Source organism: Topomyia yanbarensis, chromosome 3, assembly GCF_030247195.1.
Source record: "Topomyia yanbarensis strain Yona2022 chromosome 3, ASM3024719v1, whole genome shotgun sequence".
Taxonomy (NCBI): domain Eukaryota; kingdom Metazoa; phylum Arthropoda; class Insecta; order Diptera; family Culicidae; genus Topomyia; species Topomyia yanbarensis.
The window spans coordinates 253,042,176-253,068,422 of NC_080672.1; the positions used below are offsets into that span (position 1 = coordinate 253,042,176).

At 39.1% G+C, this 26,247-nt stretch overlaps 1 protein-coding gene across 1 annotated transcript; it reads left to right on the plus strand.

Moving 5' to 3' along the window:
* Positions 1-2,537: 2,537 nt before the first annotated feature.
* LOC131686703 (transportin-1) lies at positions 2,538-25,661 on the plus strand. Its single transcript, XM_058970617.1, has 9 exons — positions 2,538-2,708; positions 2,894-3,285; positions 11,524-12,372; positions 12,436-13,566; positions 13,630-13,801; positions 13,865-13,960; positions 20,326-20,401; positions 20,640-20,814; positions 20,875-25,661. The coding sequence occupies exons 2-9, from the start codon at positions 3,187-3,189 to the stop codon at positions 20,980-20,982; spliced, it is 2,706 nt and encodes a 901-aa protein (XP_058826600.1). The 5' UTR covers positions 2,538-2,708; positions 2,894-3,186; the 3' UTR covers positions 20,983-25,661.
* Positions 25,662-26,247: the final 586 nt, after the last annotated feature.

Genomic DNA, 26,247 nt, shown 5'->3' on the forward strand with positions numbered 1-26,247 from the left:
TTTTTATTACGGGGACCAGAGCTGCCATTTTTACAGATTTATTTACTTTATAAGCTCAAACAGATCTGATACAGTACAGATCTCGACAAACATATGATTACGGCCAAAAAGCCAACTGTCAAAATCATCTTTGAATGGAAATTCCGGACAAACCGATACACGCCAATCCCAGATGTTGGTAGTAAACGAAAGAGAAAAGTTTTCTCTTTCAAAAACTGCTGTGAACTATGTTCGGCTAGTAACGGTTTGTCCGGAATTTCAAATCAAAGTGGATTTTGACAGTTGGCTTTTAGGCCGTAATCATATGTTTGTCGAGATATGATTACGGCCTAAAAGCCAACTGTCAAAAACCACTTTGAATGGAAATTCCAGACAAACCGTTACTAGTCGAACACAGTTCACAACAGTTTATGAAAGAGAAAACTTTTCTCTTTCGTTTACTATCAACATCTATGATTGGCGTGTAACGGTTTGTCCGGAATTTTCATTCAAAGTGGATTCTGACAGTTGGCTTTTAGGCCGTAATCATATGTTTGTCGAGAGATTTTCAAAGTATCACGCAGATTTATGCAGACTTTACAATAAAAGCCAAATCGGAAACCCCTTTCTGCGAGATCTTTTTTTTGGCAGTTTTTTCCGCCTCCATTGTCAATCAAATCATAATCATGAAGGTAATTTTAGCGTTTTAATCTTGAATCTTCTGATTGAATTTTATTATAGTACAATACAGTTTTTTTTAATAAAATCATCAGGCAGCTCTGAACGCGACTTGCCCAAGCCCGCCCTAAGCAGCGATGCCAGATTTACAGACATGTCTGTATTTTACAGACTTTTGATGGTCTCCTACAGACGTAATTAGAAATCTACATACTTTTAAAAGAGTAACAGTGTTTAACAAAATTGCACTAGAATAATTTGACCCGAATTCCTTTACAATAGTTTACTAATTTCAAGCTACTTTTAAAGTAACAACCTAGTGTAAATGGGATTTACACGACCATCTACAGACTTTTACAGACATTTTAATTATTCTTCTACAGACATTTTCACAAAAACATGTGGCATCGCTGCATGTAAGTTTTAGAATTCCTAGCGTTGCCAGATATACCTATTTTCATCGTCATTCACGCAGAAAAAAAATCAGTAAAAATAAACAAATTTTGGTTTTAAATAACAATTTTTCCGTGACAAACAAGATGCAGGTTTGATTCAATCAATACTGTTGGTTGAAATTACCAACTAATTCATTTGTTGACTTTTCAGTAGTTTCAACAAATATTTCGTTTGAAACAACAAAATCATGATAAGTTTGACCGAACAAACAAGTTTGAAGAAACAAAAACAAATCTTTTGTATCAACCAAAGGAGAGAACAACTCAAATTTAGTTAAAATAAAAAAAGATTCTGTTGGTTTTTAACAAAGGGATCAGTTATATACAACAAGTTTTATTTTGATTCAACAATGTTTCTATTTAAAATGTAAACAGAAGTATTTGTTGAACTAAACCAAATACATGCTTTCGAAAAACGCCCAATTCAGTTTGAAACAGTCATTCGCCACGTTTTAGATACAACTAAACGTTTTGTTGATTCAAAAAGGCCTGATTTTTCTGCGTGTTACAATGAGGTGGAACAGAGAATGCTATCCATACTATGTTGCGTTTCGGCTTCGCCTAATTAGAAACAGCATTTTTCGATATATCCTGAAACAATATTGAAAAGTTTTATGCTGACGCCGTAATAATCGAAAGAGAAAGTAAATAAAGAGAGGCTCTCGTTTGCACTTAGGACCATTTGACATGTTTGTCGAGATTTACTTATTGACCATTGTATGAAATGCCTTAACCTCACAAATTTGACAAGTGCTGGTCCTTTTGTTTACAGTTTGGACTTAAGAAATTTGATTTCCATTAAAATAAGCTTGGTGCTAATAATTAATTCCCAAGAAATTTTACCGCAAAACTACTTACCGATTCAGAGAACACTAGAATTTATTGGTAAACAAATAATTAGTTCACTTATTAGATCTTTCATATACATATTCCCATAGTATGGAATAGCACAATTTAATTGTAAGGCGTTCTAGGAAACATTTATTCTTCTAAAAACATGATTCCCAATATATTTCAAATGCTTCAGAATACGAATAATCTCTAAGTTCAAAATGTAATCAACAGGACCACCACCTGTCACATTTAATGCATGACGTCACTGTGCAGTGACCAATTCTCACTTTGCACGTCCCGTCCCAGGCTAAAACATTCGGTAAAATCGGTTCAAAGATACTCCACAGTGTATAATCCCACTGAGACGTCCATAAAATTGTTTCAAAATCGTTCAACACGGGTCCAACGATGGACGTTTGTTGAACGGTTATTTGGACGTTGTCCAAATTGGTCCAACGAACGTCCTACATTGGACGATTTTGAAACCAACCGTTCTTAGAGGGATGGCATCACAAAAAGGCGGGCTAATGTACAAAAAGAATTCTGGCAACTTTGGCCATCAAAATGCACCCTCAAAACTCTTTCTTTCTTCTTCCAACCAAAAGTCATCTTGTGTCGACACGCAGCGTTGGTTTTGCAATTATTTTTCACATTTTCACAAAATTAAGATCAATTATTTTTACTGAAGTGTCGTGAAAATTCTTTTTCCGGTTGCTGGTTGCTAAAATCTGCTAAGAAAACAGCACGGTAGACCTATATAAGGTGAGAAATTGGTACTTTCTGAAGGCTCCGAAAGGCGTTTTCGCTTTTGCGAAGACATTTTTATTTTTCAGCAACCCATAATGGTTGGTTTAATTTTGATGAAACATTTTAAGAAGTTTTGACGGAACTTCCAAATTGACAGGAGAATCCTCTCTGCTAATGAAGTTAACGATCAATTCTTTCAGACTGGTGAAATCGTGGACTTATTGTCTGCTACCTATACTTTTGGAAGAAACCAAGTGAAGAACATAAAGAAGGAACAGCACCCCTCCATACTTTTGCCCGATGAAAGGGTAAAAACAAGTTTTGCATAAGTTATTCAATTTGCAAACATATTGCAAAAACGCGCCTATTTGTCCAGTAGAGGTTAACCGAACTCGCCTCTTGTGAAACTGCTGCGGAAGTGCAAGCATTGTTGATAAGTTTTGTTTGCAAATTCGTACCGAACAATAGAAGCTAACGGGACTAGATCGACAAAATGACGTGGGAACCGCAGCAGGACGGACTTAATCAGATCATCACATTACTGAAACAATCGCAATCAACAGACAATGCCATTCAGCGAGCGGTTCAATTGGTACGTATGCTATTAGTTGAATAGTTGGTTTATCTGGTTTTGTGTAACTTTTTACCATGTTCGAAAAATTGATTCGTTGAATCTGCATGTGATATTTAAGGTTTAATAGTGCTTCCACTGGGCTGACAGTGCTCATATGCTACTTGGATGTTTGAGCCCCATCCAGTAATGATTCGTAATTGATTGTACCATGGCGGTAAATGTTCCGAATAGCGGCTTTTTTGAAAAATGGGTTAATTTTTTTTTGGAAATACACTATTTTACACAATAAAATAACTGGGGGAAAGATTTAAAGTAGTTTAATGTGAAAAAAGAGTTGTTCTACTAACGTTACTAATAGTAGTATTGCGCATTAGAAAGCGACGCAGGTAGTGTGGTGCGGCTGGTCTGCGTACTCGACCCCAAGGATTCGAAACGGCCACATTAGGCATTAACAATCTTTTATTTAGTAACAATAGGATAGTGTTTATCAACAAAAATAAAATATTGTCTCTACCTAATGTTCGCGTGCTGTGTTAAACTAGGGAATGCTTGATTATACCGGCAAACGAATGGATCACAGGTATGTTTGTACTTTCCATGGCGTGCCAACCTCGTCAGGCGGATTCTCAGTGGATTGACGTCGGATCCTTGAACTCGGCTATGCGTCCGAGCTGCATCACACTATCTTCGTCTTAAACGTCACTTTCTCATGCGCAAAAATGAGTGTCCCACATCAAATTGTAACACGGAAGAAAGGCTGTAGAAAATAACCTATTGTGTATTTTCTCTTGAAAATTTATGTCGAAGTAGTTTAGAGTGTATTGCTTACACTGTATTTTTTTTATTGCTGCTATAGTTTTTCGACACCCGAAAAGCAGCATCGCGAATTGAATTTGTGCAAGCACCTGGAAAATTTTCAATTCGCATCGGGACATCGGAAAACAACTCGGAATCGTGCAGTCAACGGTGCGTTGTGTGATTAAACGTTCCTACCAAACTCTGAGCATGGAACAAAAGGAAAAATGCGGTCAGGATGAACAAGTAGTGAAGTGGGTAGTGAAAGCGTTTAAGCGGAATCGCAATGCTTCAGTCAGGGATGTGGCCAAAAAATTGAATTTCCAAGTCTTTTGTTCAAAGAGTCAGGACCGGGAGGGACTGCATACGTACAAAGCGCAAAAGGTTCCAAATCGTAACGAACGGCAAAATACGGTGGGAAAGTCTCGGACCCGGAAGCTCTACACGCAGATGCTGATGAAGTCTCATTATCTCTTCTTGGACTTCCCGCAGCTTCCGTGGCTTCACCGCCCAGTACAAGTTTGGAGGGAGTAGTGAACAGAAACTTTCAAGGTTTGCATATAAATACATGATTTGGCAAGCGATTTGCTCATGTAGCAAACAGAAGTTCTACCCGATTGAGTCTTGTCGATTTTTTCATAATACGAATGCAAACAGGAGACACTTTTAAACCGCACAATAACAACGATGAAAATAAAATTCCAAGTCGATTGAAACAACGTTTAAACCTCACAAATCTCTACAAAAATTACCGTAGCGAAAGGTAAAACAATTAATTGGTAAGAATACACTAAACCAAATTAATATACTGTCGTATACTGTCTAAAATCATTTGATGATTCGCTCAACAATAGAATGTTCTGTTGGTTGGGACCCGTACTACCAGAACGGGGTTGACAGAATCGGAGCAGTCCAAAGCCGATACATACACTTTGCACTTCGACGTCTCCCATGGCAAAACAGATTTCAGCTGCCGAGCTACGAAAACCGTTGTTAGTTAATACAGCTCCACACTCTCAGTATCCTAAGGGACTGCTCTCCATTCAAATCAAACTTATTTTCTGCCAGAGTGGATTCTAATCCTCGAGCACATGGATCGTGAAGCTCTACGTGATAACTGTCTCCTGCGACTACCTTCCAGGAGAACCAACTATGGTCGCCACAGCGCTGTTACCGAAATTCGGCGTATTTTAACGCATTCGACATCCACTTGACGAGGAATACGATCAAAGTAGTCAATCCTTAAGGTTGTACGCACATGAGGCGACAGGACACACGCCACAAAAAATATTCACTATGGATTTTGTTCTGGCTATTCCAACGCGGCCACAGCAACAGCGTTGGAATAGGGAGAACAAAATCCATAGTGAATATTTTTTGTGACGTGTGTCCTGTCGCCTCGTGTGCAAACAGCTTTATTGAAACTGGTCTAAGCAACCACCATTGGGACCAAGGGGTCTGTTGATGTAGATACAACAAATAAATCGTTCTACCCTTCTTTATCGTAGGTCGTCATCAATCGATATGCTCGGGCGTAATGTTTCTTCTTTCGAACCTCTTGCTCCCATATATCTTGACGTATTTAAAATCAGTATAGTTCGCTTTGATTCAAGCTTCTGTCGGATGTTTATCTCCGCCATTGTCTCAAAGTAACATGCAGCAATATCAACGTCGTAAGGGAAAACAACAGACTTATGGTTTTCCGCACTCGTTTCAAGGTTTGCTCTTTTTATCGCACCTTTCAAAGCGACGTTGAACAGTATACAAAAGAGACCGTCGGGTACACGGATCTGATCGCATTCGTGCAATAACCATAGCTGACCTTATTCGATTGCACCATATTATGCGGCTTTGAAATCTATAAATAGATGATAAGTGAGCACTTTGCATTTGACATATTTCATAAAATTGTCCACGCAATGAAACACGCGAACATAGATATTCTTGCGCTCTCCGTGATATTACAAATCTGATCACGCAATCGCACTTACGAATTATAAACTCGGTCTCAAATGCGATTATAGCAACGCCCGTTCCCACGCGATCATGAATCACTCACGTTCGGATGCCCCTACCTTCAATCCTAGTAGCCTATCCCCATATCTTCAGCCTTGGTATAAAAAAACAAACTAGAAGTTTCAGGGCTCCATGACCGGATACTTTGATTCCCTTATGGATCTGAACCGTACACGAGAAGTTACATACACACGACAATCACACGTGCACGCAATCAAACCTGTTAACATACAAACGCTTGAGTCCTAAGTGATAATACAACCCTGGTTACAAACGCGAACATGCAATTGCATGCAATTATCCATGCAAACCTACGCCTGCGATCTCGCAAACGTGAACGTTTTAACATCTGCAAATTTATAAGCGAGGAATCCAGTGCGATTATACTATCGCACGTTCTTGGACTATCATAATACGATCACACCCGGAAGGCCATACCTTCGGTTCTAGCAGCCTATGTCCATGCCTTCAGTTGGACCATTCACCAAAAATAAATCTCGCTCATGTACACTAGAGGCCAGACAATAAGCTTCAGGATGACATTGCCGAGAACTATACTGCCGTTCTACGCATACTTATCATATGTTACTTTTGACAGTTCGTGGTAAATAACATTGTTGTTTGTGTGGCTTACTCATCATTTAAATTCCGTTCATCGATCATCTCTTCGATCAACATACTTGGAGTACACCTATTCCGAGCCGCAACTTTAACGAGTTTGTCGAATTTAATTTCTCCGTAACCGTTACAATGGATGCTGCGTCGGTTTGTTTTGCCTGCACTCGTGATTTGGAAAAAGTGGGACAAATTGTTTGCAGTAGGTTCAATAAATCGTCTCCACCTAAAGTGCGTGAAACAATCTGTCGCCATACGTGATTCGATCGCCAAATGCTCTAATCTATTCTGGATGTATAACTCTTGTGCTAAATGGATGGCTAATGCTACTTTTCGTCAAACGATTTCATCCACCAACAATACCGTGGAGGCCATTAGTGTTGAACAAAACAAAGCACTAATGGAGCGAGGCAAGTGATGGAGCAAAACAGTGCAAAAATCAACAAAATCTTACAGCACATTCCAAGTGTATTTCAAGATCGAGCTAGTCAAAAGGATGGTATTTCCAGTAACACGCGAAAACGTCCTATAATTGATGGCGATTTTGATCAGTCTGTTTCAAAGGTCACTGAAGGTATGAAAGATATCGATAATAATACCACTGGCTGTACGGAAAACGAATAAAAATATATTTTGGTTTTACCTATCCGGCTTGAATCTCGTCAGGGTAACAATTTGGCACTGGGTGGAAATACACCCATTCGTGCGTACTCTCTCCGTAGAGTGTATTGTTTGCGAAAATTTATGCTCACCGTTGTTTGGATACCGTTCACTTTTTCTTGCAAATTTTGTTCATTTTCGCGTAGGTGAACGGTTTTGTTCGTGCAGCTAGGTTAGATAATATTTGTTTTATGTTTGTGAATAAGTAGCATAGGGATTAGATAGGCCACCGCTCTCTTTTTGCTGAAAATGTGAGCTGATACTGCTACGGATCGGCGGCAACAGTTAAGCGACGAGGCGGTTGGTGTTTGTTTTGGTCAAGTGCCAAAGGCGGCCATCATGTTATGAGGGAAAGTGACGGACCACGGCTTCAAACAGACGTCGAGATAAGTGTTCTCTTTTTTCGGGACAGTCGAAGTTATATTAACCAACGGATGCAAAGGTTTCGTTGTAGGCCACGATCCTTTGAGAAAATACAACTGTCTAACCCATCCAAACGTGGCAATTGTATCTAAATTGAAAAGTTAGAACTGATTAGAAACAAAAAAATGAAAGCAAAAATATTACTTTTTGCATATCCATATCTATATCCACGGCCATTAGCAGCTGATTAGCGACAGCTTTATCGCCATCTGCGCGGTATTCCGCTCGTGATAGCTTTGCGTACTCCAAGTGTATATTCTGTTCGATACATTGGGTGCATTCTGAATTTCCACTCTCGTGGCCAGAAATCTTTTGATGCTCCTCCGCAGCGACGCACATCTCGCACTCTTCGTGGCCCAATTTAACAAACGGAATTCAGAGGGTAACTGACTTTAACGTCATGTATTGCTTGGTACCTGTCATGCATGGTTCTCTGGATCAAATCGGATGGCAAATAGCGTCGATTAGGAGCATGCTTCCTTCTATAAGCACTGTGATACCGTCGGCCCAAACGCTAAAATGTGGGCCTTGATAGCCTCACATGAATCACTTTTCCGTGAGTTGGTAGTAGGAAGGGTGCAAACGTATGACCGCTTCTTCTTCAAATCTTTTGCAGCACGAGGGTTTCGTCTTTTCAACGCTATCAAAGCTCATGTAGTTTTGAATATACCTACGCTGACCATTCGTGTCCATGTTCCAGTAGATCTCGTTTATTCAGTTTCTGTCATCATGAGACAAAAGTTCTCAACATATTTTACGATACCCACAATCTTTTTCAATGACGAAATGGGCTGCTGGCCGTTTCTTGGCGGAATCCTTTTTAGCTTCTTTTTTGGTGTTCTTTCTGACGTTTTCTGCTTTAGGCGACCCAAAAAAAACTTCCTTCGTTCCGCAGATTCTGCTGGGATGCGGTCCATGCCCGATAGCGGCATGCCTGAGCTACAGAATCGTTCTTCCGGATCTCCGATGGAATCGAGCCAGTAAAATTCATCATCGCTATCATCACTCCCGTACACTTTTAACATGGTCAAAGCATCCATTTACGATTTCTAGCGAAGCAAAAATCGACGAGAACATTTCAAATGGGCCGATAAACAAAACGTAAACAATTCCGGTTAATACTTACTTCAAATGGACACTAACAAAGCTTTATGCATACCTTAAATAAGCCGATTCTGAAGCCTGGCTGTTGGCGAAATAATGGATTATCGAAAAGGCACATAAACAAAATAACTTGTTTTGCTTATGTTCCCTTTCACTTCCCCTCAAAAATTAACGGTTCATATACACTAAACAACAAAACGGAAAAATTTGTTTGAGGTTTCTTAATGAAAAAGACTATACTTGACAAGGGAACAAAAACATCGCAACAGCAAGAAAGGGATCAAAATAAACGTCACATAATCATTTGCTATAAACAAAAGGGCTCACCTGCACGCACTATAAGCTAACGTCTCGCCAAAAAGGGATTATGGGAGAGGGCACAAAACCAGTGCGATGTTTCAAAAGGGACCAAAACATTTATCTGCAAAAATCGTTCAAAATACATTTTTTTTAATAAATCTGGTATATTATTCGGAAAAATGGTTAATTTAACGCGGCATTGGGTTGTTCTGTCCTTAAATCAAGCTCCTGTTCATAAATGGGAATATAAAGTACGAGGTAATTTTTCAGACGCCATTTTCTCAACATGAGCATATTGTATATAATGCCTTATGAAATGTTGACGTCGAAATCTTACTTGCACGAAAAACAAAAACCGGCGCACACCAATGAAAACAAAGCAGACTACATCTGACGTTTCTCGACAAACATGTCAAATGGTCCTAAGTGAAAATGAGAGCCTCTCTTTGTTTACTTTCTCTTTCGTTTATTACTGCGTCATCATAAAACTTTTCAATATTGTTTCTGTATATATCGAAAAACTTTGATTTCTACTAGCATATTATGCTAAGAGTTAAGGAACAAACGTATAAACGGCCGAGTTATTAGCGAAAGAGAAAATAAACAAAGAGAAACTGTCATTTGCACTTAGGACCATTTGACATGTTTGGCTAGATTTGCAGCAACATTACTCTGCCGTGATACACATAACAGTCCCACCTGCATAGGAAACCCATAGCAAATGGGACTGTTATGCGGATCACGGCAGATTAGTGCTGTCATGCAAAGATATGCACAGAATTTTCTACGCCTATTCAGATTTCTCGGCATAACAGTCCCACTGAGTACTTGGAAATGTTGATTTTCAACGTAATTTTGAACATTACAGGTTTATTTGTAAAGCCGTTTTCCCACTGAAAGTAAACATAATGTTCAACTTTGCTTGCGTTTTCGTCAGTTCACTGTTTCGAAACATGGGACAATCAGGCGTAGAACGGCAGTATGACTTGAAGAAACCAACTCTCTTTGAGCATCTCGAAATTAAACATCAGATTCTTAACAAATGAAAAGCTGGATTTGAATGTTTCGTGTTCCACTCGTCAGTAACTGTCACCAACTTGCTGTCAATTAGGCTATATATGCAAACTAACACCAAATTTGCCTCCGCTTGGGAATATTTTTTGCATGTTGCATATTTACAGGCAATGCCCATTCTAAATGAATGAGTTCGTTTCCCTATACTCGTCAGTAACCAGAGCTTCTATGTTTGGCTAACCGAGACATCACTCGGTACCAGCCAGGCATTCACATATGGTTGGTATTAAGTCAGACCGTACTTAGCACAGGATCAAGAATTTCATCAGCTACATTCGCCTTTTTCCAGATTTGAAGTATGTTACAATTTGCAAGAATTATGGCAAAAATTTATTTCAAATTATAACGTAGAGGATTCAAACTTTAAACTCGTTTTTCTCGAAATACTATGTCACTTAGTCCGATCAGACTTAACACCGACCATATGTTGTGTGAACTGTTTGGGTTTATTGTCTAACTGGCGCTAATTTGATTTTAATTTGGATATATAGCCAAGTTGGTGTCAGTTACTGACGAAACATTTAAATCCACCTTTTCTAAGTTAGATATTGGCCCTCATGCGCAAATTTTTTCCTTTGCGAAAAAAATATATGTTGCATATCGCAACAACTATTAGAAATTATACAATTTGAAGATTCTCAAGAATATGGAATTAATTTGTTTGCTGTCGAAGAATTATTTATGATTTAACCGTAATAACATTAGTTTAATTAAAAACCGTCCGGCAGTAAGTATATCTCTCGGGACAGAAGATTACACGATGGTATCTTGGCAAGATATTCTCGTAGTTTCCCGAACAGAGTCTGACATCAAATTGAAAACTAAACTTGATGTTGTGATGTTCGGCAAATGATTACGCAGGTTGTTGTCGTTTTGGTCGATTTAACGGTTAAAAGATCAAAATAGAGAGTAGCAAAATTGTTCTATGACATCAAACAGAAAACTAATTCTGCTATCAGTGAGAGTAAACTGAAAGCTCAATGAAATGTTGAAATTTTTTTTGATAACAAAATATGTATTCACTTTGATGTTTCACCAAAGAAATATAAACATAGAAAATTATTCTAAGAAACAAGGAGAGCAAATTGAGATCAAAATTTGATGTCATATTTAAAAAATCTAAAACTGATAGCAAAATAAGATTTAACTTTGATGCTATTATCAAAATATGATTTCTACTTGTTGTAATTTTGATGTTCTACTTTGCTCGGGTTGCCACTTATTTTACACTGTTAAAAATACACCATTAACCATATTTATTTCTTCTAGAAACTGGAGGAACTAAATCAGTATCCGGATTTCAACAACTACCTGATTTACGTGCTGACCAAACTAAAAACACAGGATGAACCGACCCGTTCACTGTCCGGACTGATACTGAAGAACAACATTCGCATCCACGGAACACAGCTACAGCCAGCGATCATCGAATACATCAAACAGGAATGTCTGATGGCCCTTGGAGATCCATCACCGCTAATTCGAGCCACGGTTGGAATTCTAATTACGACGATTGCAAACAAGGGAAGCCTTCAAAGCTGGCCGGAATTGTTGCCAACGCTGTGTGATATGCTTGACTCACAGGAGTACAGTGTTTGTGAGGGTGCCTTCGGAGCACTGCAAAAAATCTGCGAGGACTCGGCAGACACATTGGATAGTGCTGCTTTGAATCGACCGTTGAATATAATGATTCCGAAATTTTTGCAATTCTTTCGTCACTCCAGCCCCAAAATCAGATCCCATGCGATTGCATGTATCAACCAGTTTATCATCAATCGAACGCAAGCTCTGATGCTGCATATCGATACGTTCATAGAGAATCTGTTCCATTTATCTTCGGACGAAGACCGTGAAGTTCGGAAGAATGTTTGTCGCGGTTTGGTGATGCTGTTGGAGGTGCGAATGGATCGGTTGATGCCACATATGAACAACATTATCGAGTATATGTTGGTACGAACACAGGATCCCGATGAGACTGCCTTAGAGGCATGCGAATTTTGGCTATCGCTTGCGGAGCAGATCATATGCAAAGAAGTACTGACGCCACATTTAGCACGATTAGCACCGGTTCTAGTACGCGGTATGAGATACTCCGATATTGACATAATTATTTTAAAGGTATGTTTTTGTTTTTGCATTTAGTTGTCCAACTGATACAACTGGTTTTTATTCCTCAAATAGGGAGACGTGGAAGAGGACGAAATGATTCCGGATCGTGAAGAAGACATAAAGCCGAGATTTCACAAGTCGCGGACGCACACGCAGAAGGCAGGCAGCATGAGCACGCAAGACACTGGAGCACGGTCGATGGAGGGAAACGATGAAGAGGAAGATATGGACGATCCTTATGACGATATGGACGATGACAGTAATCTGTCCGATTGGAATTTACGCAAGTGTAGCGCTGCTGCTTTGGATGTCTTAGCAAACGTGTTCAAGGACGATTTCCTTCCTATTCTACTGCCCATCTTGAAGGAAACCCTGTTTCATCAGGATTGGCAAATCAAGGAAAGTGGAATTTTGGCTTTGGGGGCAATCGCCGAGGGTTGTATGAATGGTATGATCCCTCATCTACCCGAGTTGATTCCGTTCTTGATATCGTGCTTGTCAGATAAGAAAGCGCTGGTTCGAGCCATTACTTGTTGGACATTATCACGTTATGCGCACTGGGTTGTAAGTCAGCCACATGATCAGTATTTGAAACCGTTAATGGAAGAGTTACTCAAGAGAATCCTCGACGCAAATAAGCGTGTTCAGGAAGCGGCCTGTTCTGCGTTTGCCACTTTGGAAGAAGAAGCTTGCACCGAGCTTGTTCCCTACCTAGGTTTTATCTTGAAAACTCTAGTATTTGCTTTCGGGAAATATCAGCATAAAAATTTGCTTATCCTGTACGATGCCATCGGGACATTGGCGGATTCTGTCGGGCACCATCTAAACAAACCCGAGTATATTAATATGCTTATGCCTCCGTTGATTCAGAAATGGAATATGCTGAAGGATGAAGATAAAGATTTGTTTCCGCTGCTGGAGTGCTTGTCAAGTGTGGCCACCGCTTTGCAGTCGGGTTTCCTTCCATATTGTGAACCTGTCTACAGGAGGTGCATCTCGCTGATACAACAAACGCTGAATCAGGATCTTGCTAGCACTGCCAGTCCAGGCCAATATGAGCTCCCGGATAAGGATTTTATGATTGTTGCATTAGACCTGTTATCAGGTCTGGCGGAAGGTTTGGATGGTCATATTGAAACGCTGGTTGTTAGCAGCAATATAATGCAGCTGCTTTATCAATGCATGCAGGATTCAATGCCAGAGGTAAGTGATACAGCCGAATTTGAGATGTTCATCTAAACAAAAAATTAACATCTGTTTTACCAGGTGCGGCAGTCATCATTTGCACTGCTGGGAGATTTGACGAAGGCATGTTTTCTGCATGTCCATCCTTTTATTGGAGACTTTCTGCCCATTCTTGGTCAAAATTTGAACCCCGAACATATTTCGGTCTGTAACAATGCCACGTGGGCTATCGGAGAAATCAGCATAAAGCTGCGTAAGTTGACTTTCCAAAGTAAGCGCCGAACAAAAATTATTGGTATGTTACATATTTCTACAGGCGAAGACACCAAGCCGTATATCCCATTGGTACTGGCTCAGCTTATTGAGATAATAAACAACCCAAATACACCGAAAACGTTGCTGGAGAATACAGGTAAGTCTCCTTTGATCTAACAAATAATTAGTATGATTTACTTGACTTTCTTTAATTGTGCCAATCATTGATGTTTGATGTTCATTTCAGTTACGTTAAAACGTAATGTTTTATCTCATTTTACATGTTGATACAAACGATAGTCTTCTACTTGATTAAATCATCGATGTCCCGAATTTGTTAGCTACCGTTTATTTACTCCTGGTTTTATATGTTTTCGAAGCTTAAAAAAATAATTATCGGTGCTAATAACATCGGGACTTACCGTATTGTGGATTTCAAATGCCAAAAAGTGTGTTTCGACAAACTATTCTTTGTAATCTGCATCATTTTCTTTTTTACTTTATAATGACATTCAATTGGGAAGGGTCTGGAAGATATAAAATACTTTGGAAACGACAGCATAAGGTACTAAGCTACTTAAAGCTATCCGCATATGCTGCAGATTTGGGTGATTTGCATTTGATGAAAATTCCAAGACTCCCACACCTGCGGTACCCTCGGCATGTTACTGTACCTTAACGTGATGCGGGGGTTTTCCACTAAAGCAGTATTACAGTGATTATATCACATAGAAATTTTGAATAATTTAATATTTAACTTGGTAACCTTTACTACCCACTTAGCCATAATGTACAAAGAGGGCTTAGGCTAAGTTCTCTCTAGAGGTGCCTTGCGCTTGACGATGAGTTCTGCTTTGGGGCTCTTTTAAGTTAAGTGTCCCATGCCAAGACTAGCGAAGGTGACAATATACCAGATGATCTTTGGCAGCCCTTCGCAATCATCCGGGCATGCCTACGCACGCGATTCTCCAAACATGATAACACCCCGGTAATAAAGTGAACCGACTGGCACTTATAAATTTATAAATGCGGCCTCAAACATGCTTATGTTCGCACGATCATCTATCGCTGACGTTCTGAAATATCTACATTCGGTCCTAGAACCAAATAAAAATAACACTAATATCCACTAGACAACACGTTCCATGCGGCATGACCGGAAACTCTTGTGAGATGAAGAAACTCACTCTCTTAGTGTGCAGTTCACTGAAAATCAAGTATCTCCTATTCACGTGCCACGTGATCATTTATGAAATCACTCAAATATGCAAATGGCCACACGATTACGAAATCGAATGTATACGCGATGTCACATACAAGTGTCGAACACATATATATACAAACGCTTCAGCCTTTCGCGATCATCCACTAACTTGATAGAGTGAAGTTTTCAGCACTTATAAATTGACATAATCACAAAATACAAATAAGTGATACAGTTTAGGGGGAAAGGGACACTCTCTACGCAGCTGTATCACGGTGTGGGACAGATGTGGGAAACGCCATACTGGGGAATTTGCAACACAGTGTAATAAACCTCCGCAACCAATAGAAAACGCCTCCGATGTCACCGAACTAGGACTACTGAACATAATCATCATTAATCTCGGACTAAACAACCGCCCACATGCAATCATACTGGACAAAGCAATGACAGCGCTTCTAGGTAGCGGGTCGAACAGTTAAGTCTGCGCAAAGAAAACGCAATAGGAGGCATCAAAACAGCGGATGGCACGCTGCACAAGATTTCACACTTCGTTCAAGTGCCGATAGTTTTTCACAACCGGAACGAGACCATGCTGGTCTTGACAATTCCGGATTGCCCGATCCTGGGCATGAAGTTTTGAGACAAGTTCGGAGTCAAAGAAACACGTTGCAGCATGGAAACGGAGCTGAATAAGACGGAGCTGAAAGAAGATGAGCCGACGAAAGTCCTGAGCGCGGAACAACGCAGGTAGCTTAAAGAAACGCTTGCAAAGTTTTCTACAGCGGAAGAAAGGTTTGGCATTAAAAGGTTGGATGTGTACCGAATAGACGTAGGAGACGCACCACCACGCAAGCAGCGATACTATCCAATTGGAAACCTGGGAAGTTCCTGGTATGTCTAGACGCTTGTCATCTAAACTCGGTGATGGTGAACGAAGGATACTTTATCACGCAAATATCGTCTATCATCAACAATCTCAACGGCTGTGAGTACATTTCGTCCATCGATCTCAAGGACGCATTCTGGCAGCTATCGCTGCAGGCGGTATCTACCTACCGGTATCTACGGTTTACTACCTGACCGACATCGTAATCTGCTCAAAAACGTTCGATGAACACAGACTGCTGGAAAAAATGGCGGGGTGGTTACGGAGAGCAAACTTGACATCGCCAGAGAAATCCAAGTTCTGTCGTCAAGAATTCAGATACCTGGGGTACATTATTACCCAGAGCGGATCGATAGTCGATGAGGAAAAGATCGAAAGCATCGTATCCCCAGTAATTCCCAGTTCCAACGAACCGGAAGGAGGTACAACCGATTTTCGGTATGTGTAATTGTTACCGACGCTTCATAAATGATTTCTCACGACTGGAGGTAATAACGGAACTGGCGAAGACAAAGAATAATTTTCGATGGGGCACGCAAGCAGACGAAGCATTTCTAAAGCTTAAAACAGCTTTGGTGTCAGCCCTGGTGTTGGCAATGCCTGACTATACGATACCATTGCTTGCGAAGCCAGTGATGTTGCGATTGGAGCTGTACTAATGCAGTAGACTTACAGAGAGGAACACCCGATCTGTTACTTCTCGCAGATGCTAGCCTCTTCGGAAGGGAAATACTCGCTAACCGAACGTGAATGTCTAGCGGTCATCCGCGCCATAGAGTAGATTCGAGGTTACATAACAGGTGTAACGGTTTTTGCGATCACGCGGCGCTTAGCTATCTTCGACTAATGAAGAACCCGACAGCTCTCATGAGTAGGTGGTTGTTGCAGATGAATGCTTTCGACTTCGAAATCAAATACTGGAAGGGGAGTATCAACGTAGTCACAAAGTCATGGCTGCGTTTCGACTTCGTCTCATCAAAAACTGACACTAACTTATTGTTGGAATAGATTACCGCCGGCTTGATGCTAAATCCCTAAAACGGAAACACAATTTGTGTTTCAATCGAACGACTGTTGTGATGTCACGTCCGAGCAGAAGTTCTGTTTATGCCGATGAGACACAGTGAAGCCGAAACTTGTTTTGGCTTAGCAGGCCAATGCGAAAGCACTTGGTGTTTACCTAATTTTTCTCCATAGGGGGAAATATAGCATAGGATCAACGTAGTGTCTGAGGTGCTCTCATGTATGGCGGCATCGGTTATTTTCTGAGGTGCGAACTGCAAGGATTCGTGGTACTTGCAACAAAAGGACAAAGTGCAAAAAGAAGGCGTTTCCCGGACTTAAGATTAGCGAACAATGAGCTGTATAAGAATTGTCTAGGCAATGATTAAGATGGAAATGCAATTCCTTTTTGAAAAAAAGTGGTACCATTCGAAGAACGGCGCGAGTTGATATGCAAGTTCCATGACTCACGCACAACAGCACTATTGGGTTTCCACAGAACGTTTCAGAAACTTCAAACACATTTTCATGCGGGAGAAGGTAAACAGCTATGTCTGGAGCTGCCCAACCTGCAAGGCAACCAAAGAACCAAACGCAAATATGATGCCACAGATGGGAAACTTGAAGCCGTCCAAAATGCCCTAGGAATTAATATCAATAGACTTCGCTGGTCCGTTCATACGCTCGAAGTAGGGAAACACAGTAATGCTAGTAGTCGTAGATTGGATCACGAAACTCGTCGCCGCACCTCCAATTAAAAGCGCGGACACTGCAGAGATGGCCCAGTTTGTAGAGAAGCTTTTGAGTCCCAGAATAGTCTTGTCGGACAATGGGAAACTGAAGCATTCAGCAGGTGTGCCGTTAGCGATTCGCATTTCTAGAAAGTAGAAGCCTACAACAGGCATGCCGCGTCGGAACGCGATAAATCGACCAACGAGCGCGCGGGCGCAATAGTAAGAAAAGCAGGTAAAAAGTAACGTTGCACAAAGGCGCAGGTCGATGAAGACGAAACACTCTGGGCTCCTCAGGCATAACGAAAGTCAATCTTAAAGGTAAGCTGCTTCATGGTGACACATCAAGCCAAGTTGAAGACCCCAGTAGCGCTTTTTTCGGATTGAAAGATACCGTGCAGCGGATGGAGAAGAGCAAACCAGGACAGCAAATGAGCATAGCTGACCGTGGCGAAGCGGAATCACCAATGGACATACACCGCTCATAGCGGGGATTTCGATCAAGACGAAGCCAGGCATCAAACCCTTAAAACCTGTCAACTCCAGCTACTTACATAACGTTCCAGCGTTTGCCATTCTCAATACGGAAGAAATAGAAACACGAGAGTTTACGACATAAGCCTTCGCGGGCCAACCGTTCGTCATTAGCCGTAAGTGTTAAAATTCTTTTGAGCGGCCTAAAATAAGCAAAAGAAAATCACTAGCAGCCTCACGCGCGTTTCGTTTGTTCCCCTTCCTTGTCTACATACGACCATAGATCCTATCCGATCTTCACTATTGTCGCTTCCATTCGATCAACTCCAACCGCTGTCAAAATCCGACCTAGTTCTGGGTTCAACAAAAATGGCATAAGGTGGCTCTGTAACGCAAGAGCCTAGGTTTTTATCTTTTTAACTTTTTCAAATAGCTTGAGTGCGGCTGATCATTTTGTCACGCCGGTTTCTTATGTTTTGGCGACCGCCACTTTCAGAAGGGAGCACGTCGTTTGGTATAAGTTTCCCGAGCAAAGTCGAACATCATATTTACAACAAGTTGAATTCATATTTTTATAATAGCATCAAATTGAAATCAAATTTTTATTTCATATTGCTATCTTTACCTACCATATGTTTGTTTCTTTGAGGAAGTTTCTTTATTTATCTTTCTTTGGTAAAATATCAAAGTAAATACATATTTTTTTTATCAAAAAAAAAATCAACATCTCAGAGAGCTGTCACTTTACTCTCACTGATAGGAGAAATAGTTTTCTGTTTGATGTCGTAGTACAATTTTCCTGCTTTCCATTTTGATCTTTTAATCGTTAAATCGACCAAGACGATAACAATAAGTAATCATCTGCCGAACATCATAGCATCAAGTGTAGTTTTCAATTTACTATCAGACTCTGCCCGGGTTGTTTGGTAAGAGTTCGTTCGGCATAATGAATTTGGCATGACACCAAGTGACATATGCTTTCGGTTGGCATAATGTTCATTTCGTATAATGGTATAATTCAACGGAAAGTAACACTATTCTTCGACCATTTCCTGTTGTTGCAATTCCCACAAAAAGATTTCGCAATGTCCCGTTATAGAGACTGGGCATTGAGCACATAATCATCATCATCATTGTGATCTGCTGTGATTTCCCGGTTGCTGTCAGCTGAGAGCAAAATGTCACATTACCGACTCCGTAGTCTTTGGAACAACATGTGTTCGCGGCATCGACATCAAGTGCCGTTTACCAGAAACATGGGTTGATTCCTTCTTTCAAACATAATCAGTTCTTGGAATCTACATACAAAGAGCCCTTGATTTTGTCGCATAACCGAAACCAACGATCTGAAGCGGCGCAAAGCCGCTGGAGATCCGCCGGGCGAGGTGGCCGTCGACCCGTCGTCGGAGTGTATTAATGTCGGACAGGACCAAACTTAAAGCAATGTGGCTTAGCTACATTAGGCGTCAACGCCTAATATAAAAGAGAATTTAATGGGCTCTGCATTACAGGACTTTGCTAATTGGTGCTTTTAGTAGCTCTCTGATAATTTCAGAAATTCATTATCTAGACTATTCCGTCCTGTCCAACTAGAAACAACTTTTGAGCTTCATATCCAGGATAAGCGCCATTAAAATAAAACAAAACCTTGGATCTACATTTCTTTGCAGAACTTTAGCTTCTGTTTCGACCGACTTCGCCACCTATTGTTCTGTTCAGTACAATATCAGGGCTAGTGCAACGATTGTGATTTGAACATATGACGAGTGGCTCATTAAACCACCGCCTTATCCTATGAATTTTGCGATAAATGAAAGAATCATTTTAATCCCAAGGCAAATAAAACTTTAGATAATTGGGTATCTTCAGTCCGCTTTTAATATTTAATCGAGAATAACATATCAAAAACTGAAAACATTAAAGGGATAAACCGAATACACCAACACTGACGGAACATCAGGAACCTGCGAAAACATGGCGTTGGCTTTTGTGATGAATCTTCTGTATGACCTTTGATTCATTATTTATATTTTGTTTGATACTAAGAAAGCTCCTACAACACTATAATTCGCAGAAACATATTTGATATTTTATGTTTTTTCGCGTATTTCAGAACATACTGTAAATGCCCGTAAAGAAGTCGTAACATAAAGCATAAACATTAACGTTTCGTATAATTGTTTGTATTTTTCTTTCTTTATTTGTTTATTTTTTCTGTACAGCAATAACGATCGGTCGACTCGGTCTTGTGTGCCCGCTAGAAGTGGCTCCTTCGTTACAACAGTTTGTGCGACAGTGGTGTGTAACTAAATTACTTCTTTCTGATATTTTTACTAGCTCTTTTCATATGTGTAACCTTGGTTGTTGAGTTGTGTCCATTTCAAACCATAATAAGCTATTGCTTTGAGTATTATCACAAGCATGGCATTTGTGATTGTTCATTTCTTTCCGTTAATCGTTACACTGTGAAAAGTACTATAATTTGAGTTAAATATAACTCATGAATCTAAAACCGTATCTTTTGGTTAAATTGTAGGTGTTCATCACTTCGAAACATTCGGGATAACGAGGAAAAGGATTCGGCCTTCCGTGGAATGTGCCAGATGATTACGGTCAACCCGGTCGGCGTTGTTGCCGATTTCATATTCTTTTGTGATGCTGCAGCTTCGTGGATGAATCCAAAAAGTGATTTACATGAAATGCTGCAAAAGGTAACAACTACATCTTGTTATTCAATAGTGTATCATATCGAACAATTTTGGCTATTTTAGATCCTGCATGGTTTCAAGACACAAGTGGGAGATGAGAACTGGAGCCGTTTCGTAGAGCAGTTCCCACAGCAGCTAAGCGAGCGACTAGCGGTAATGTACAGTATCTAAAAAGGTACCATTCGTGTTGAGCGACGGTATGTAAAAAGCAGTTTTATCCTTACTTGATGTAAAATCAAATCGATTGCGTGCGCGAAACAAAGCACCAACAAAAAATAGTGGAATACGAAAGGGTCAAATCAATTGCTCTCAAAATTAGCAGTAGTGACTAGAACGTACGCATTTGTTCTTTTAAATTGGCCCTAACTCAGTTTCAATTGCGGTGAAGACGGTATGATTTCCAAGCAAAATTGTTAATCATCTTGGCTTTGTAAATTAGAACAGTTATTTAACTGAGGATCGCCTTTACAGCGTTCCATTCGAAATAGTATGTTTTCATTTTATATTTCATAGGGTTTTTATAAATGTTGAATTAAGGAGCATGAGCTTCTTGTATCTTATTTTCCCGGTGTAGAATTCACTATAGCAAAAACAAATAAAATATTTTCCGATTTTAAATGACCCACTCACTACGTAAAATTGTAATGGTAAAATGTAAGCGTAATCGTAATTGCGTATATAAAAAAGGTCGTTTGAGAATTTATTACGATTTACTCAATGCTGAATGTAGACTACTGTTCAACATATATCAAATGCGTTAGCGAAATAATTCCCATCAATTTCCCTAAATGGAAACAAAACTCCTTTATAAATGATCCTTCCTCCAATGTGCATCATGAACAACTCCTAACTGGAGACTTCTGGTTCTGTTTTGAAAGTTCAGATCAACTTGATATTTTAAGTTCTGAAAAGTGCACTCTGACAAAACCATTTATTCCGTATATCAGTGTAAGTGAATGAGTTAGCCCGAGTAAATGAGATTGAATGCGTGTGGGTATTATTTAAGTTCCATAATAACACAACTGAAATTAACAAGAAGAGGATTTGAACAAGCGGCATAATATGTTGCATTATCCTACTTTCGAAAGCCTCCACCCGCTTCGGTTGTTGTGGTTATTTCGTAATATATGTATATGCAACTTATTTTGTCGTTGCTATAACCCCTGTTGCAGTTTGAACACAAACATTCGAGCCAATGCGATGTTATCTTCGGTTTAGAATAGCCTCAATATATGTGCGAGAATTCTAGATGAATCCAGATCAGAGTGGATAACGCATCAACTAAGTTACGCTGTACCTAAACAAAAAACATCAACAAAACAGCTTCTAATTAATATACGAAAATTAAATAAAAAAAAATGAAATGAAAACATTGATTTTTACGGTGTTGATAAACATATTTATGTCTACTGGGTATTATTCTAGTTCTTCGTTCACCTCAAGCTAATTCATCAGCATGCGTGCTGCCGAAATGATTATCTTCGGTGCACAGATTTTGTCAGATACAATTATGTATAGGTTTGATCCATCCACGTTTATGCTGAATATCAAAACCACTGCAAACGACACATCACTGAACCGTAAGAACACCAGATTGAGCATTAGATAAATGAGCGCAACTGAAAATAAAATCCGCAGGGACAGAACATGCTTTGCAAAACCCGTTATATCAGAATGTAAAAGGATATAAACATCAAGCGTAAGAATCGGCCTGATGTCCTAAAGCATAAGAATCGTGCAAAAGTATCCCCCGATAAAAAATAAAGGTTTATAATAAATAATTCGTTCACAGAAAAATTCGTATATCGTTACATTCAAGATTAAAAGACGGCCAAAAACTACTTTGTAAGAACCGGCTCTATTTTTGTCCTGTTTTTATACTGTTGTTTTTTAAACCTACTCTTCATCGGAGAACCCCAGTCCTATTTTTACGCTTGAAGCTCCGATTTTTACACTCTAATATATTTAAAGTGGACCTTACGAAACATGTTCTGTTATTTTGACTGATATTTTCGGTTACCCAAGTATAATATATAAGCATAAGCTAACTAAATCATGCATCTTTCCATTGCAAGGCATCGAATGTTTGTTTGATTTAAAACTTGCCAATTAAATTTCGTGATATTTTAGTATAAAAAAAACTACGCCTTCGAATCGTTCTGATTATGTTGAGAGAAAAAAAAGTTTGGTGTATTAACTATATATATAAAGAAACTAAACTAAACAAGTACAGAAGACAACATATAACACTAATAATAAGAGTTAGGAATTTTTGTACAATCGGGAAAATCGGGTCGCGTTCGCGTTTCGTCGTTATAAATCGTCGTCGTCATCGTTATTTGCTCGTCGGGTTCCGTGTCCGTAATAGTTTTTGACTGTTTTTTATTGTTTTAATTTTGTGTAGTTTATTTTATTTTTTAATTTAAATCGTGTGAAAAAATAAAGACCAAACAAACGTTGAACAGATACTATTTGAACACACTGCAACAGTTCCTTCACTGCAGCTGATTGATCTTTTTAGTAAGCAAAAATAAACAAAATGAAAGATGCTATAATGAGTAAAACATGGTGCCATTAGATAGTTGAAGTTAAATAATTATGGTTTTAAAGTAATGAATGTTAAACCTGGGAAAAGCCTTCAACTTATATAAAGACAAACAAAAACATAGATTAAAAGAATCTTAAGGAGTATAACTGTGAACATAAAAATCTGAGCTAAAAACTTATTGCCAACATGATGTCGGCTAACAACATTAACATTAGGTTAACAAATCAAAGACTGAAAAAGCAAGAAAACATATTCCTCAAATTGAAACAAAAATCTCTGTTATTTATATTTATGTTCCTGCTGTGACACATTTCATGTAGTGGTTTATCAGTAAAACTTTCGCACATTCAGTAATATCTGTTCAATACAATTTGTAGATGTTTACATAAAGCAACTTATATATTTTTTCTTTTTTGTTCTTGTATATTAGAAATCGTCGCCGCGTATCGTGTCGTCGTTAACCGAAATCGTCGCGTTCGGTCGGTCCGTAAATTAAAAGAAAAAATCGCGTCGCGTTCCGTGAATAAATAAATAATAAAAAAGTGAAAAAGTGTATTCGTATTAGCGTTCCGCCGTAAATCGTTGTGATATATAATCGTGTTCGTTCGTTGTTAGGAGTTTATATATAATATGACTTTTTTGTTTGATAGGTTTCAATTAACAAATTTTAGTTTTTGTATCTAAGAAATCGCGCGTCATCTATCGGGTTCGTGTAACACTAAGTGGAAGCCCTATTGTTGGTCCGTCGCGTATACCACAATGGAAGGTGCTCGTAACAAAAATTGATTTAAGGTTCAGGGTATATCATAAAATGATGTAAATTCTTAGCAAGTAAATCTCAAAATTAGACACACCAACCGTTCCACAGAACGTCTGATGTGTTTTCTTCGTTGCATGCCGTTACAAATTACAGTTTGCCAAAAATCAATCAATAAATAAAGCCAATTCGAACCTCATCAATTGTTCCATACAATTACAACTAGCACACACATACATTTAAAACACATAGATCATCATCTAGTAAAAGAAAACACAAACTGAGATTACAGATAAAAGAAATACTTTGCTCACAACTTCCTTCATCGCATTCAAGCAAAAAGACTCAAATGAAAGAAGCATAATGAACACCACCTATAAAGCTGTTCTCTTCTTCAGCGATCGTCTTATTTTGCTTGGACTCTTTCTGCTTAACGTGAAAACAATGGTCCATATCACACAAAGAAAACAATACAAGCACTAGTTATTACACTATAATTCAGGATCAAAAAAGGAGAAATAATACAAAACGGATGACTTTATATTGATCACTATACATAGTTTATACAGAGATAAAACTACAAAAATCGTACGTACCTTAAATCAAGAAACCAACCAATCCACGTGGATTTGGTCGCGTCGCGTTTTTTCGTCGCGGAATCGTGTGATCGTATTTTAAAAAGTTCCAACACTACTAACAGATAACTAAATTACAAATCTGTTCACCTAGCGTGGAAATTTTCCTTGCACCGGAGCAGCAGTGTTGCGAAAAAGCCTAAAATTCTGAATCACGGAAAATTTCCACGCCGGCAAGGAAGAGATTTACAAATTTAAATACAACAGGCTGTCGTTTGGTTTTTAGATTACCAGCAACACCTTTGCTACATACAGGCCGAACTATACTTAAACAAGAGATAAATTGCTATTGTAACGTAGTTAATATTATTATGAGAGTATGAGCGTTTTTGAAAAGGGTGTGTGCGCCCATTGTGTGTGTGTGTGATTGTATGATATGTGTTAGGATTACAAACAGAAGTCTCAAAAGTCCCGAATCCTTGCTCCTGCCCACAAACTACCGGACATCCTAAGAATATCCAAAGATATCCTTCTTATCGTATTGATAACAACAGCAAAATACTGCTTACTCTACACCACATCAAAGCGCAATCAAAATCCATTTTCATCAGCGATAGGAAGTACATAAATAGTAGGCAACTGGGACATTAGTCCTTATTCACATACATATAAAATACACGTACCCATCGGAGTCTCAATGTTGGCTTACGTAGCTATGTGAAAGCCGAGTCATTTCGGCTTGAGACAGAAAAAGCATAGATTCACCTGATGTGAGAAAAAGTTTTTGTAAAACACTTTGCATGTCTCTCCGCCTAGAGGAGCTTCAAAAACTTAGTTAAAAGTCTAGCGTGTTGTGGTAGTTTACTTTTTATTTTAAAACAGAAAGTGGCATTCGACAATTCTTTCAAACTCCAAAAACGGTAGAGAAGTAGCTTTACAAAAATCAATAAATTCAACTATACTCAAAATACACGGTTTCTATTTTCACTTGCTTGGTAAAAGATGACAAATGAGAACTGAGGGGTCTTGCACATTATCGTGTTTTGTGGTCGACCGATTTGACCAATAGATCATCTAAGGGGGATGTTTGCTTTACAAAATCGAACAAATCGACTTTCTATTGGTTATATCGATAGATAAACAGAACCCAATTCAAAATATTTTTGAATATACAGAGCGGAACACATAGGAACGCCAAACAGGTATGCGAGCGCACGGACGAACGCTGTCGTGGCAATGACGAAAATTCGTTCGCTCGATTTTTTTACGCTTTCTGCTTATTAGTTTTTAAGATTCTTTTGAATTAAAGGGAAGTGTAACAAAGAAAGTTGTTTTTTTTTTTATTCAAATCGTTTATTTGATAGGGCACGTTTGCGTTAACTCAAAGACGCTGATTTTTTGTTTTATATATTGAATTTCTTAAAAGTATGTGTTAATACTTTGATATATTTTTTATAATAAAACTAAGGAAATTTTAAGGCGGGACAGTCATATAGTGTTATTTTTATAGCAATGCAGTTTCAGATTTTTAGCAGTAAGATTGTTGGAGCGATTAA